Source organism: Pan paniscus, chromosome 11, assembly GCF_029289425.2.
Source record: "Pan paniscus chromosome 11, NHGRI_mPanPan1-v2.0_pri, whole genome shotgun sequence".
Classification (NCBI taxonomy): domain Eukaryota; kingdom Metazoa; phylum Chordata; class Mammalia; order Primates; family Hominidae; genus Pan; species Pan paniscus.
In genome coordinates this window covers 9,702,021-9,715,664 of record NC_073260.2, presented here as the reverse complement: position 1 = coordinate 9,715,664, position 13,644 = coordinate 9,702,021, and the positions used below count along the sequence as shown (strand labels likewise).

Below are 13,644 nucleotides of genomic sequence, written 5' to 3'. Positions count from 1 at the left end.
TTTGGGTGCAGTTTTTTGTTGAAAAAATTTTAATGGCCAATAACTTACTGCATTCAAAGTGAGGAGTTTTATAAGGGTTTTATTTTTAATAAGATGAATAGTTTAAGCTTCGTGTCTAGCCCTGCACCCTCTTAGCCTAACAGCACACCTCGAGCGCTGTGCCCTGGGCTGCTGACCTGGCGGCAGGCCGCTAGCAGCAGTCGGCCACCTCCTGAGGCGGGCAGCACAGGCCTGCTGTGGACGCTCTAGGTCTGGCCTTGTATTTTGTGGTCTCAGAAGCCTTTGTGGGGACTTCTAGGGTAGGGAAGGCAGTCTCTCCGGGAGCTCCTGCAATGCCAAACTCTTAGCCCAGGTTCACTCCTCCGATCCAAGCCTGGCAGGGGTGGGGCATCATGGTGTGTAGGTATCAGGCAGGACTTGTAAGCCACCCCGTCAAGTCAAATTCTGGCTTAATGTGTCTTTAGGTAGATGACCTCTGAGCCACAGTTTCCTATTCTATGAATTGGGGTTTAGTGAATCTCTCGGGACTGCTGAGAGCCAATGAGGCCATGTGTGCACACAAAATGCTGGGCACAAATGAGGGGCTCAGCGGGGCTGAGAAATACATCCCATCCAGTGCCGACATCCGCTTGCATGGTGCCCTGGTAACCTTGCCTCTGCCCTCCCCAGGCCACCTCACCGATCAGCACCTGGCCGAGTTCCTGGGGCGCTGCAAGGGCAGCCTCCGCCCCAACGGCATCATCGTCATCAAAGACAACATGGCCCAGGAGGGCGTGATTCTGGACGACGTGGACAGCAGCGTGTGCCGGGACCTTGACGTGGTCCGCAGGATCATCTGCAGTGCAGGCCTCAGCCTCCTGGCCGAGGAGAGGCAGGAGAACCTCCCCGATGAGATCTACCATGTCTATAGCTTTGCCCTGAGATGAGCCGGGGCTGGCAGGAGAAACTGAGGAACCACAGTCCTGGTGGGGGGAGCTGGCAGCTGGGCAAGATCCAGGCGCCACACTGGCGGTTCGTGAGTGTCGAGGCACCACTAAATATAGCTGTCTGCCGTCCACTCATTATGCGGGCTCTTCTTCAAAAGGCAAGGTGGGACCCGGTGGGGAGGGTGCTGCTGAACCAGCGGTGAGGCAGGAGCCCAGACCCTGCTCTCCTGCGAGATGGGATTGGGTGGAAGGGGCTCCAGGGCTCCTGGTGCTCCCCATGTGGGAATAGGGTGGCCACATCAGTAACCGATTCCCTGGGCCTCCAGCCCGGCCTTCCAGCCATGGGCCTGGCTGCCTGAAGAGGAAGGAAACCACCCCCAACTTGGTTGCTGGGGACTTGAAGACTTCAGTGTGATCTTTACCTAGGGGAGGGACAGAGCTGGGCTGGTGGAGCCCATGGGTGCTGCCTGATGATGCTGTGTGGGGGGGTGCTCACGTGCCAAGTCCTGCTTGGCAGTGGAGACCTGGGGCCCTTAAAGTGTTACAACAGCCTGCAGCAAGGGAAGTTCCCCGTAGCCTCAGTCTTCTCTGGGCTTGAGGCTGCTCCTTGGCAGGCACTTAAAGTAAAAAATAAAATGGGGCTGGGCGCCGTGGCTCACGCCTGTAATCCCAGCACTTTGGGAGGCCGAGGCGGGCAGATCACGAGGTCAGGAGATCGAGACCATCCTGGCTAACAGGTGAAACCCTGTCTCTACTTAAAATACAAAAAAAAAAAATTAGCCGGGCGTGATGGCGGGCGCCTGTAGTCCCAGCTATTCAGGAGGCTGAGGCAGGAGAATGGGGTGAGCCCGGGAGGCAGAGCTTGCAGTGAGCTGAGATTGCGCCACTGCACTCCAGCCTAGGTGACAGAGCGAGACTCTGTCTCAAAATAAAAATAAAATAAAATGGGGGCCGGGCACAGTGGCTCATGTCTGTAATCCCAGCACTTTGAAAGGCCGAGGCAGGCGAATCACCTGAGGTCAGGAGTTTGAGACCAGCCTGACCAACATGGCGAAACCCCGTCTCTACTAAAAATACAAAAATCAGCCAGGCATGGTGGTGGGCACCTATAATGCCAGCTACTCAGGAGGCTGAGGCAGGAGAACTGCTTGAACCTGGGAGGCAGAGGTCGCAGTGAGCCGAGATTGCACCATTGCACTCCAGCCTGGGTGACAGAGTGTCTCGAAAAAAAAATAATAAAATGGGACCTCCACACTGTGGAGGCCCTTGCCAGTCTAGAGTGGTGCTTCTTTGCAGGGACTTGGAAACAACCCCCCAAACACAGCATCCCCTCACACCTGCCACCCACTTCCTTACCGGCTGCTGTGGGAGCCTCTATCCTGAACTATGGAGGGGCGGGGTGGAAATTTTATACAGGGACCTTGTTAAGGCCAAGAAAGTCAGTTTAATCTTATAATATAAATATATCATTTAGTCACCTCAGCTTATCCCCAGAGGTGTTTACACAATTCCCAATGACCAATGCAGCTTGGAAGGGACTGAGGCTCGCAAGTGGGTGGCACAGTTGGCTCTTCAGTGGCTCCAAAGTGAGCCCCTCACAACAGGAGACACTTCAGAGAGGTCTGTCCCCAGCCACGCACTCATGATTGCTTTTTAGCAGAAGTCATGGTCGCTGAGGCCCTGGGTTTGGCAAAAGCACAGATGCCAGCAGAGCACAGTTCTGGTAGGTGGGGCCACGGCTGACCTGGCCCCAGAGCTACAGGAACAGGCAGGGGCCAGCTTGGCTTGCAACACCATGAAACAAGCCTGTGGGGCCCTTAGTGTCTTCTCCCGCAGAACCCACCAGAAACACTTCTGTGAGTAACAGAACCTGGAAGGAAAAGGGGCAGGGGTGGGGCCTTGGTGGCACCGCACAGGACGTGCCCCAGGCTTCCTCTCCAGCTGCACTGCCACGTGCGGCCAACAAGAGCCCCACAGCCCTGGGGATGCTGAGGCTTGGTCCTTCCCAGCTTCTGCAAATGCCCTGGCACTGCCCTCCAATTCAGAGGGTATAAACATCAATCCAAGCCCTGTTCCTCTTTCCAACATGGGGGGGGACTTGGAGTGCCGCTGGAGGGAAGGGGGCAGTCTCTCTGGAAGAACCAGAGCTGCACCCTTCACCACTGGAGTGATCACAGCTTCAGGCTCTACCTGGTTGGCTTTTCTCATGAAGGATCCCGTCTCATCTCCCAGATCAAAAAGACCCTCTTCTAGGGCTGTCCCAGCATCTACCAACAGGCTGACCTGAGCTGCCCGTGTCCCCCGTTCCTGTAGCCTGAGACCTATCAGATGTCATCTTCCACGGAGCCACTGTGCTCGCTAAGGAGGTACCACTTCAGCCTGTCGGGCAGAGGCAGGGCTTTGACCTTCACATCCACAGGCCACGGCTGAAGGTAGAGCCGGATGGCCACACGGCACAGGTGCTTGAGGGGCGGGGGATAGCTCTCCAGCTGCCTCAAGGAGAAGTGGAGGGCCTGGATCTTTTCCGCCAGGCTGCCCACAGGGTGGATATCGAAGTTTTCGGGCAGCTGGAGTTTCTGAGAGTTGGTCACCATGAGATCCAGGACAGCCTCGGCTTTGCGCAGGAGGTCCGCGTGGCTCTCGTCTTCCGTGCAGCCTGGGTGGGAACAGAGCCTCTCAAAGATGATGTGAAAGCCAGACCAGCAGGACGCGCCATGCAGGGAGCAGTTGTAGGCGGCTCCGGACTCCAGGAGGAAGCGCAGGAGAGGGAAGTGCAGTTTAAAGCTCTTGAGGCAGATGTGGGTGAGGGACTCGTGGGCTGGGCACTCGCTGGGGTCGGCCCCGTGTGCCAGCAGCAGCCGTGTGACTTGGAAGCAGAAGCGGTTGATCATCTGGGCCTCCTCTTTGTCCCCTCCCACGGTCTCACCAAGCAGGAAGATGATGCAGGTGAACACTGTGTCCCCATCTTTGGTGGTGGCCTTGACGTCTGCCCCTAGAAGAGCCATAGAACAAGAGATGCTGGGAGGCCTTCAACCCTGGCAAAGCAACAGCACACATCGAAGGGGCGGGTGAGAGGACGAGGCCTAGGAGCGCGCCAGCCTCACCTCCTTCCAGTAAGAGACGGATGTTCTCAGTATTGTGGATCTGCACCCCGTCGCTGCTGGCCAGGGCATGGAGCAGAGCAGTTTTTCCTAGGGAGGGAGGGAGAGCAAGGAGGAGCAGGAGGCCAGGAAGCCCAGGTCAGGGCAACCCAGAGGAGGTGGCAGAAATCCAGACACTCAGAGGATCAGAAGATGAACTTTCAGAGACAACTCTCAGCTCAGGTGAGGGCTGAGGGTGACGGGCTTCTGGCCATTCCCTTTCCACCCAGAGAAGTGGGAGCAGAAAGGCCAGGAAAAGTAGGATTTTTCTGGACCCCAAGATGCTACCTGAGATGTCGGCTGGGCCTCTCCCAATGGGAAGCCATTGTTTCTTGGAAACTAAGTGCACACATGCCCTATTTCTTCCTATAGAAGGCCCTTGAGGGCCAGCACAGGGACAATGACTGCACTGCCTCTCTGAAGCCTCTGAGCTCAGCAAGTCAGCAGAATCCCTGTGTGCCCAGCCATGCTGTGCCACCAGCCAGGGCCAGCATCCAGCCTGCCCACCTAGCTGTTGTCCTGGGGCACCCTGGGTGTCCCCCACAAGGTGCCCGGGGGACCAGCTGTCCTGCTTTCCTGCAGGAGGCACCCACCATGCTTGTCAGCAGCATTGACATCAGCTCCAAGGTCCAGGAGGCGCTGCAGGCAGGGCAGGCGCTCAGGCTCCTCGCTGGCCAGGTCCAAGGGGCTACTCTCGTGGATCTGAGCCAAGCAAGCACAGTCAGGTTGGCTTGGGAAGCTGCTCAGGCCCCTGCCCAACCCTGCTTCAAAGCAAGCTGGACCTGGCACTTACCCGGTCCCTCCGATTAACGTCGGCCCCGTGATGCACCAGCAGCTCCACCATGTCCGGCTGGTTCCGCAGGACGGCGATGTGCAAGGCCGTGTAGTAGGTGACTGGGTCTGAAGGTGCAGACACAGCTCATGTGGGTCCTATCTATCCGCATTCTTATGGGGCCCCCGGACCCAGAGCCCAGCCCCAAACTCCCACCTAAAGTGTCCAGAAGCACAGGCCCAGCCTCCTGTCACCATCACGGGTTAGGACAGAGCTGTCCTCACCAGATACTAGAGGGCCCTCGGGGTATTCTAGTGGGCACACTACTGAAGCTGTTGGGGGCTTCAGTTTCCTCTTCTGTAAGAAGGGACCATAAAACGGGGCGCACCCTCTCAGAATGGCTGGGAGGCCGCGCTACACAGCAGCTCCGGCTGCTCCGCTTTGTAGGCCTGGTGGTAACAGCCAGGTTCTCCAAGCTGGTCTCCAAGTCACTGGCTTCAGAACCGGCCCTCCCGTCTCAGCTCCTTGACCCTCCAGGAGCCCAGCAGACTCCAAGCCCGTCTTCGGATGGGGAAAGGAGACGTGCCTGGCTGTCTCAGGCCCCTATTAGGTCACAAGGCAGCCCTGCCTGTCTCCCGACTAACCCTGCCCTCCCCGGGCTGAAAAACACAGAGAAAGGAGCTCGGCTCCATCTCCATCCCTGGCACTCAGGAGCCAGGAGCCAGGGTGTCCTGTGGTGATTTATGCCTAATGCAGCCTGTTTTCCCCTCTCCCTACGGCATGAGAAAAAAAAACACAAATTGGCTCAGAGTAAGTAGCAGAAAATTACCTTCCCTTAGCTCTGGGCACAGTGCCAGCAGCCGCATTTTTGCATTAATGGAAGTGGGGATTAATCTGGGAGCTGGGGAAAGTTTGCTAATCAATCACATGGTAGAAGCAGCAACACTCGCTCTTGGAACAGAGGTGGGAAGAGCCATGTGAAAACCCGCAGGGGGTGGGAGGCCACCCAATGGGAGTTTCCTTAGTTGCAGCCACCCAGGAAATAAAGGGGGGGAAGTCACTCCTCAGAGGATGGTAGAAGCCAAGGCTGGGGACATGGGCGCCCACCCAGCGTCGGGCCGCGTTTAAGCCACCTGCCCACCCCCGGGGCTCTCGCTGACCTTCAAAGTTGAGATTGGCCCCATGCCGCAAGAGAACGTCGGCCGCCCGCGTCAGCCCCAGCTCAGCCATCTTGAGCAGGGCGTTGCTCACGCCTTCCTGGTAAAAGGGAGAGTGGGCTTTCCTCTCCAGCAGCTCAGTGAGAACAAGGATTCGGCTTTCCTCGCTGGCGACATAACTGGGCCTGGGACAGGAGAGAGGCTGAGGGTAGGCACAGCTGTGGGACCGGGTGACCGCGCAGCCTGTGGGTTGGTGGGCTTTAGTCCTGCTATCATCATCAGCAAGCAGGGCCCTGGCTCTGTGGGTCACAGGGGCTTGGGGGAAGCTCTGAAGTAGAGAGAGGGCCACGCTGCATCTCTTAAGACGGGAGCAGACTGGGATTTGCGGAGAATGGGCTGGGTCTGTCTGCGCTCTCCTCCCGCGTTGCCCAGAGTCTGGTCGCAGACTTAGGTACAAAGCCTCACACACCTGGGCTGCTGGGACTGAAGGGACCACCAGCCTGGAGGCCAAGAGCCCAAGCCCGACTTTGATGCTTCTTCCTCAGAAAGCCCTTCCATCCTCAAACCTGCAGGACCCCAGCCCCGGCAACACCTGCAGCCAGGACAGCAACACAGCCTCCTCCCTCCCCTCACATTGAGACCTTCAGCTGATATTGATGAAGAAAGCCTACGTTTCTACCAGAGTCCCTGGATGGCGAGACTCATCATTACCACGTGTTGGAAATTCCAACTGACAACCCCCTCAACACCTGAGCCGAGCCCCTTCCTTCTGCTCTCCCCTCCCTTCCACCTCGCGTGCCGCCGTACAATTACTTGTCAGTCTCTCCTCTGGAGCACACGCGCCAAGAAGGCGGGGGTTTTGCTGAGCCACTGATGGACCCCAAGTGCCTAGTACCATGGGCAGTGAATGCAGATTCGCTCCCGACACCTTTCCTGCAGGTCCACGACAGACCAGCTCTTGTCTATAAAAACGCAAACTCTGCTACAAAAGCCCACCTTCACACTGCTCTGGGGTAACATCTGAGGCCTCACGGATTCCACCCTGCTCCTCTGCCACGCCGGGGGGTGGCACAGGACAGGCAGGCGACAGGGTGGGGCTGAGGCGCAGGCCCTGCGACAACCCGCGGGCCTCCGCCCTCGGGCCCTCCCCGCCCTTCGTCTCCGCCATGCAAGGGGCAGGAGTGGGATCCGCGCGGGGCAGCGAGCACTCCGAGCCACGCAACCCCGGCTTCCGCCCGTCCCTTCCTCTGTCAAGGGGGACGCATCCACCCCGCCCGGCTTGTGGTGATAAAGTGGGACGCTGCGGGGTCGGAGCGGCCTCGGCCAGCTCACGGGAGGGGGTGAGTTACCGGTCCAGAGACTCCTGCCGCTCGGGGTCCTGGATCCCCAGGGAGCCCAGAATCGCATCCACCAGCGGCTGGTACTCGAAAATGATCCTCCGGAAGCCGTGCAGGAACGGCATCGCCGTGGGCCCCGCGCAGCAGGGCGGTCGCGCTTTCTGCCGAGGCCGAGATGCCCAGACGCCGACCGGAACGCTCCGGCGGCCGCGGACCCCACCTGCTCCGCCAGTCCAGCCCCTGCGCCCGGCCGGGTCCGCTCCTCAGTCCAAGCCGCGCCCCCGCCGGAAGTGACCCTCGTACTTCCTGCCCGCGCCGACTCAGGGTGGGCCACATGGCGACAGCGCCCCCTGCGGGCTCGGAGGACCTCGGCGCGTCCTGGGGCACGACCGCCAGGCCGACTCGGACGATGTCCAGTGGGCGGCCCCAGCGGAGTGGGGGAGTGGAGGATCGAGCCAAGCCAGATCCGAGACTCAGGCGGGTCCGCCCCTTCCTGCCAGGGCCCGGCCCGGCTCGGCTTCGCCCTGCGATCCCGCCCGCGACCGCTGGGCGCCGTCCGAGTTCCGCCGGTCGTGCTCTCGGCCCTGCCGCTGCCCCACTGGCCCTGGGCGCCCCTGAGAGCTGAGGTCATCAGACACTGCCCCTTCCGGTTCGGGCTGGCCCTCGCCTTCCGTGAAGAGGGGCTGGGCCACCTCTGTCACCACCCGGCCCGCTGACTGGAATGATGAGGACCAGGGTACTCGCACGTCCCCTCCTCAGTTTCTTATTCTCTGTCCCGGGGAGCACCTGGCCAGGACGGCTGCTAGCCCTCTCCACCTCTGCCTTGATGGACTCAGTGAATCTTGTTTTTTGTTGTTGTTGTTTTTGTTTTTTGGGGGGACGTAGTCTCGCTTTGTCGCCCAGGCTGGAGTGCAATGGCACGATCTCGGCTCACTGCAACCTCCGCCTCCCGGGTTCAAGTGATTCTCCTGCCTCAGCCTCCCGAGTAGCTGGGATTACAGGCGCTGGCCACCACGCCCAGCTTATTCTTGTATTTTTAGTAGAGACAGGGTTTCACCATATTGGCCAGGCTGGTCTCGAACTCCTGACCTCGTGATCCTCCCACCTCGGCCTCCCAAAGTGCTGGGATTACAGGCATGAGCCACGGTGCCCAGCCCGAATCTTGTGTATTTTTTAGAGACAGGGTCTCACTCTGTCTCCCAGGCTGGAGTGTAGTGTAGTGATCATGACTCACTGCAGCTTTGAACCCCTGGGCTCAGGTGATCCTCCCGCCTCAGCCTCCCGAGAAGCTGGGAACACAGGAGTGTGCTACCGCCTGTCTCTGAACTTGGATTTCCCCATCTGTAAAATGGGTAGAATCCCCAGCACTTTGAGAGGCCGAGGCAGGTGGATCACCTGAGGTCAGAAGTTCGAAGCTGCAGACCGGCCTGGCCAATATGATGAAACCCTGTCTCTACTAAAAATACAAAAATTACCCGGGCATGGTGGCAGGCGCCTGTAATCCCAGCTACTTGGGAGGCTGAGGCAGGAGAATTGCTTGAACCCGGGAGGCGGAGGTTGCAGTGAGTGGAGATCGCACCATCACACTCCAGCCTGGGCAATAAGAACGAAACTCTGTCTCAAAAAAAAAAAAAAAAAAGTATAATCACACTCACCTGAGATGCTGGAGCCAGCGCACTGTAATTGTTGGTGGAAGTGGAATTCAGTGGGAAGGAGCCAAAACCCTCTGGTTCAGGAAGGAGGGGCGGAGTGGGCAGCCGGGTTTAAGCCCCTTTAGGGCAACACCAGCTTGGGCTTCCTAGACGCAGCTCCAGGCCGCAGAGTCCACAGCTGCCAGCACATTTCTGCCTTGGTTCTCGCTGTAGGAAAGAAATTTCTCCCTGGGTGAAATCGGGAAATTCTGCTCACATGGAAATGGACATTTCCAGCTTGCCTTGGAAAAACCACTTTTCTGGAGTCGAGGCACCTCCCCTTGGGCCACGCATTTGAGCCTCCTCTCCCATCTGGAGTCTGCGGGGGAGGCCTTGATGCCTTCTTGCTTCTGGGAAGCTGACGATGAAGAGGGGTTTCCCGCCCCAGCAGTCCACATCACAGCGTTGGCCTCCTGGGCCTTGCTCTGCCAAGTTGGGCCCCTCTCCCTGGAACCTGCCAGACAGCGAGAGTTGCCCAGCCCAGGAAAAAAACATTTAAAGGCTCATTTCAAGACAATCCGATGGGTCTTAGAGTAAACATTTTTATATTTATTTATTTATTATTATTATTATTATTTTTCAGACGGAGTCTCACTCTGTTGCCTAAGCTGGAGTGCAGTGGCAGGATCTCGGCTCACTGCAACCTCCAACCCCTGGGTTCAAGCCTACCAGGTAGCTGGAATTACAGGCATGCGCTACCACGCCAGGCTAATTTTTGTATTTTTAGTAGAGACGGGGTTTCACCATGTTGGCCAGGCTATTCTCGAACTCCTGACCTCAGGTGATCCACCCGCCTCAGCCTCCCAAAGTACTGAGCTTACAGACGTGAGCCCACCACGCCCAGCCAGATGAAACATTTTTAAATGGGCAGAGTAAGGCCCTCTACCATGTGCAAAACAAACTGTACAAGAAAACGCAAAGCATGTCCAGGTCCAGCAACGAGCCTCAACCGGCAAGGCTGAGGGTGCGGCAGCAGCGGCTGGTAACTGCTGGCTCTGGTTGTTAAAGCTGTTGTCAGATCCAATGACAGGCTCTCGGAAAACCGCCTCCGACGCCAGGCATTCAGAGTGCCTCAGTTTGCTTCCTCTTCCATTACCTAAAGGAGTAGGAAGGAGGGGTGGGGGTGGGCAGCTGGGTTCAAGACCCTTTAAGGCAACACTAGCTTGGGCGTTCCAGAAGCAACTGCAGACCACGAGGGTCCACGGCTCCCCACACATGTCTGCCTTGATTCTTGCTGAGGGAAAGAAGTATCTTCCTGAGGGAAATCGGGACATTTTGCTCACAGGGAAATGGAGATTTTCCAACTTGCCTTGTAAAAATCAGAAGGGCCCAGATTCTTACCAGATAGCGATTTGCATCCGGATGGGGTGCTTGCCCTGGGTGCACCTGCCTGGCCATGACTCTGAGGGTTTGGAAGTGTCTGCCCCTGCTTGAAGGGTCCCCCACCCTCTCAATGGATCGCAAGGCCCTGAATGGTACAGCCACTCTCAGGCGACCCAGGTCTTCACAGCCCCTCTCTCATTTGATCACACAACACATTTGATCACATGACACCATGCCCGTGTTGAGTCAGGCCTCGGTCTCCTCACCTATGTGATGGCCTTCGGCCCTCAGCCCTCAGGAGACGGAGGCCTGACTTACCCAAGGACGCATGGTGAGTAACTGCGGGAGGTGCAGTCCCGTGGGGTCCCGGTGGAGCTGGGTGGGCTGACGTCGTCTGAGCCCTGCTTTTGCCCTAGGGCTGCTACAACAAGGTGCTGCAGACCTGATGGCTTTAAACAACAGAAATTCACTCCTTTACAGTTCTGGAGGCGGAAAGGGCAAATTCAAGGTGTGGGCAGGGCCACGCTCCCTCCAAAGACTCCAGAGAAGGTCCCTTTCTTGCCTCTCCCACTCCTGGTGACCACAGGGTACCTCGGCTTGGGACAGCAGCACCCCAGTGTCCACCTTCCTCTGTCTCCACACAGCCTTCTTCCTGCTGTCTATGCCACTGTCCAAATCCCCCACTCCCTTCTTTATCTTTTTCTTTTTCTTTTTCTTTTGTTTTCTGTTTTGAGACATAGTCTCGCTCTGTCGCCAGGCTGGAGTGCAGTGGTGCGATCTTGGCTCACTGCAATCTCTGCCTCATGGGTTCAAGTGATTCTCCTGCCTCAGCCTCCCGAGTAGCTGGGACTACAGGCGTGTGCCACCACCCCCAGCTAATTTTTTTTTGTATTTTTAGTAGAGACAGGGTTTCACCATGTTGGCCAGGATGGTCTCGATCTCTTGACCTTGTCATCCGCCCGCCTCTGTCTCCCAAAGTGCTGGGATTATAGGCGTGAGCCACCGTGCCCAGCCTTCCCCCTCCTTTCTAAATGGGCATGGGTCACTGGATTTATAGGGTGCACCCAAATCCATTATGGCCACATCTTAATTTGATTACATCTGCAAAACCCCTTTATCTGAACGAGGTCACGTTCCAGACACCAGGACTAGGACTGGAACACATCTTTTTGGGGAGCACACATAAACCCACTGTCACGAGTGACCCTAGGCATGGCCCTTCTGGTCTCTGGGCCTCAGTTTCCTCACCTATAACCTGAGGGCCCTCCCAGCTCTGACAGTCTTGGAGCCAATGACGAACTCCTTGACGTGGCTGGTGGGCTCCGCCGACAGAGAAGGAGTGGGGGGGGGGGCCATTATAATAACAACAACACGAGCCCACTTGTATTTACGGAGACCCTTGTACATGCCAGGCAGTAGATATGCTGAATGTTTGGTGCACTGATCTCCCTAAATCCTGTTAAGTAGGTGATATTATTACCCCATTTTACAAAGAAACGGGCTCAGAGAGGTTTGGGCGCTTGTCCCAGGCTGCACTGTGAGGTTGGGCCTCCAGCCCCGGTTGGTGCAACTTTTCCACGCTTCCTGCCTCCGAGACTTGAGTGTCCTCAGCTCCTCCAGCTCTGGGCTCACGAGTCTGGACATGCAGGAGGGAGAGCTAACCCCCGCCCTCTCACAGCCCTGGGGCACCACCCTGTGGGGCCGGCCCTGCTGCCTGCCCGCCGCCCAGGCTCCTAACTTTAGAGGGCTTTGTGCCCCCTGACCTCCCTCCTGTCAGCAAGGGCAGACTTGTTTCCTCCATCTGCCTCCCATTAGGGCTCTGTCACTCAGAGCCCCTGGTTCCAGCTCTCCGCTTCTCTCTCTTTTCCTTGTCACTGCTACTCACCGCCTGGCCAGCCCAGCCCCTTCCTGCCACCCACCTCCAGAGATCTTCAGCAGGATGGGGATCCTGGGGACAAGGACCCAGAGCTCAGCCCTGTCCCTGCCTCCTAGTCCTCGGGGAGTTTGGGAGTCACTCCGACTCGCCAATGTACAGAGGGGGATGACCTTAATATATAAAGAGCTGCTAAAAATCAACAACAAGAAGGCAAAAACACCAATAAAAACATGGGCAAAGGACATGCACAGGCAAGTCACGAAGGATGAAAAATGGTCAAAAAACAGGGATAGACACTCAGCCTCTCCTGCGGTCCAACAATGATGGTAGCTGGTAACACGTGGGGTCCTTCTCTATAACAGTCCAACAGAGCCCATTACAGAATAGCAGGTACCATATGGTCCCATTTAGGAAAATGTGTGTGTGCACGTGTGTGTGTGTGTGTGTGTGTGTGCAGGAATCATTCTTGAAGGCCCCATGCTGAGATGTTAATGGTAGTTGTTTTGGGTGTTGGGATCTGGGAATTTTTACTCTTCTTTGTATGTGGATATATTTCCTCTTTTTTCTCCAATGAGTGTGTCTTACCTGAGACTTATTAATAAAACATTATGTAAGCCCAGGGCAGAGAATCAGGCCCTGACACCCCTCCTGGGGTTGAAGGCAGGCCCTGAACACCAGCAGGGGGTCCAGGCCTGTCCATAAAGCCTTCTCCCTCTCCCAGCCCATGGAGTGACAGCCTCCTCCTCAGCACGCAGGCCACTCACCCTGGAGGTCCCCTCAACCTGGACTAGCGCTTCGCTCACTTTCCTCCCGAGTGGCCGTGAGTCCACCCGCCCACCCACCCAGGCTGGCTGTAGGAATGGCCAATCGGCAGCAACTGTGGTCTCTGCTCGAGTGTGTCCTACTCCCATGCATTCAGTAAGAAGCTCAACAAGTCTCCTCAGTTCATCGCGACACCCCAGGAAGTGACCCCAGGACTCTGGTGTCAGAGTCTAGGAGAGATGGCTGACCAAGCCAAGGTCAGCGAGTGAGGGGCCCAGGGAGGGGGCTTCACACCCAGGGCCTGGCTTCCAACCCCTACTGGAGCCCCACAAAGCGCGTACTCACACTTGCACACACACCACTCAAATACACTCCCACACGCTCACACGCACCCCACACACCACTCACACACACACCACTCAAATACACGCACACACGCTCACACGCACCACACACACCACCCACACACCACTCACACACACCACTGAAATACACTCACACACGCTCACACGCACCACACACACACACCACTCACGCCACTCACACACACACACCACTCACACACACACACCACTCACACACACACCACTCACACACACACCACCCACACACACACCACTCAAATACACGCACACACGCTCACACGCACCACACACACCA

General features: G+C 57.2%; 2 protein-coding genes across 17 annotated transcripts in view; one reads left to right on the top strand and one right to left on the bottom strand.

Annotated features, from left to right (window-relative positions):
* NTMT1 (N-terminal Xaa-Pro-Lys N-methyltransferase 1) overlaps nucleotides 1-1,062 on the top strand; it is a 55,511-nt gene extending 54,449 nt beyond the window's left edge. For all 15 annotated transcript variants that reach the window (XM_063594144.1, XM_008975918.4, XM_003822362.5 and 12 more), the window contains one exon: nucleotides 670-1,062. In XM_063594144.1, coding sequence (XP_063450214.1) covers nucleotides 670-926 — 257 coding nt within the window. In that variant the 3' untranslated portion in view covers nucleotides 927-1,062. The remainder of the gene's footprint in view (nucleotides 1-669) is intronic.
* On the bottom strand, nucleotides 64-8,279 carry ASB6 (ankyrin repeat and SOCS box containing 6). Of its 2 annotated transcripts, XM_003822361.6 has the most exons (6): nucleotides 7,345-8,262; nucleotides 5,999-6,180; nucleotides 4,860-4,966; nucleotides 4,660-4,768; nucleotides 4,031-4,117; nucleotides 64-3,918 (listed from the first exon to the last, which is right to left on the bottom strand). In XM_003822361.6, exons 1-6 carry the CDS (start codon nucleotides 7,455-7,457, stop codon nucleotides 3,251-3,253), a joined length of 1,266 nt encoding a protein of 421 aa, XP_003822409.1. In that variant the 5' UTR covers nucleotides 7,458-8,262; the 3' UTR covers nucleotides 64-3,250. The 2 variants fall into 2 exon arrangements, with proteins under 2 accessions (XP_003822409.1, XP_034785150.1); XM_034929259.3 differs by lacking the exon at nucleotides 4,660-4,768 and having other exon boundaries at nucleotides 3,814-3,918; nucleotides 7,345-8,279.
* Nucleotides 8,280-13,644: the final 5,365 nt, after the last annotated feature.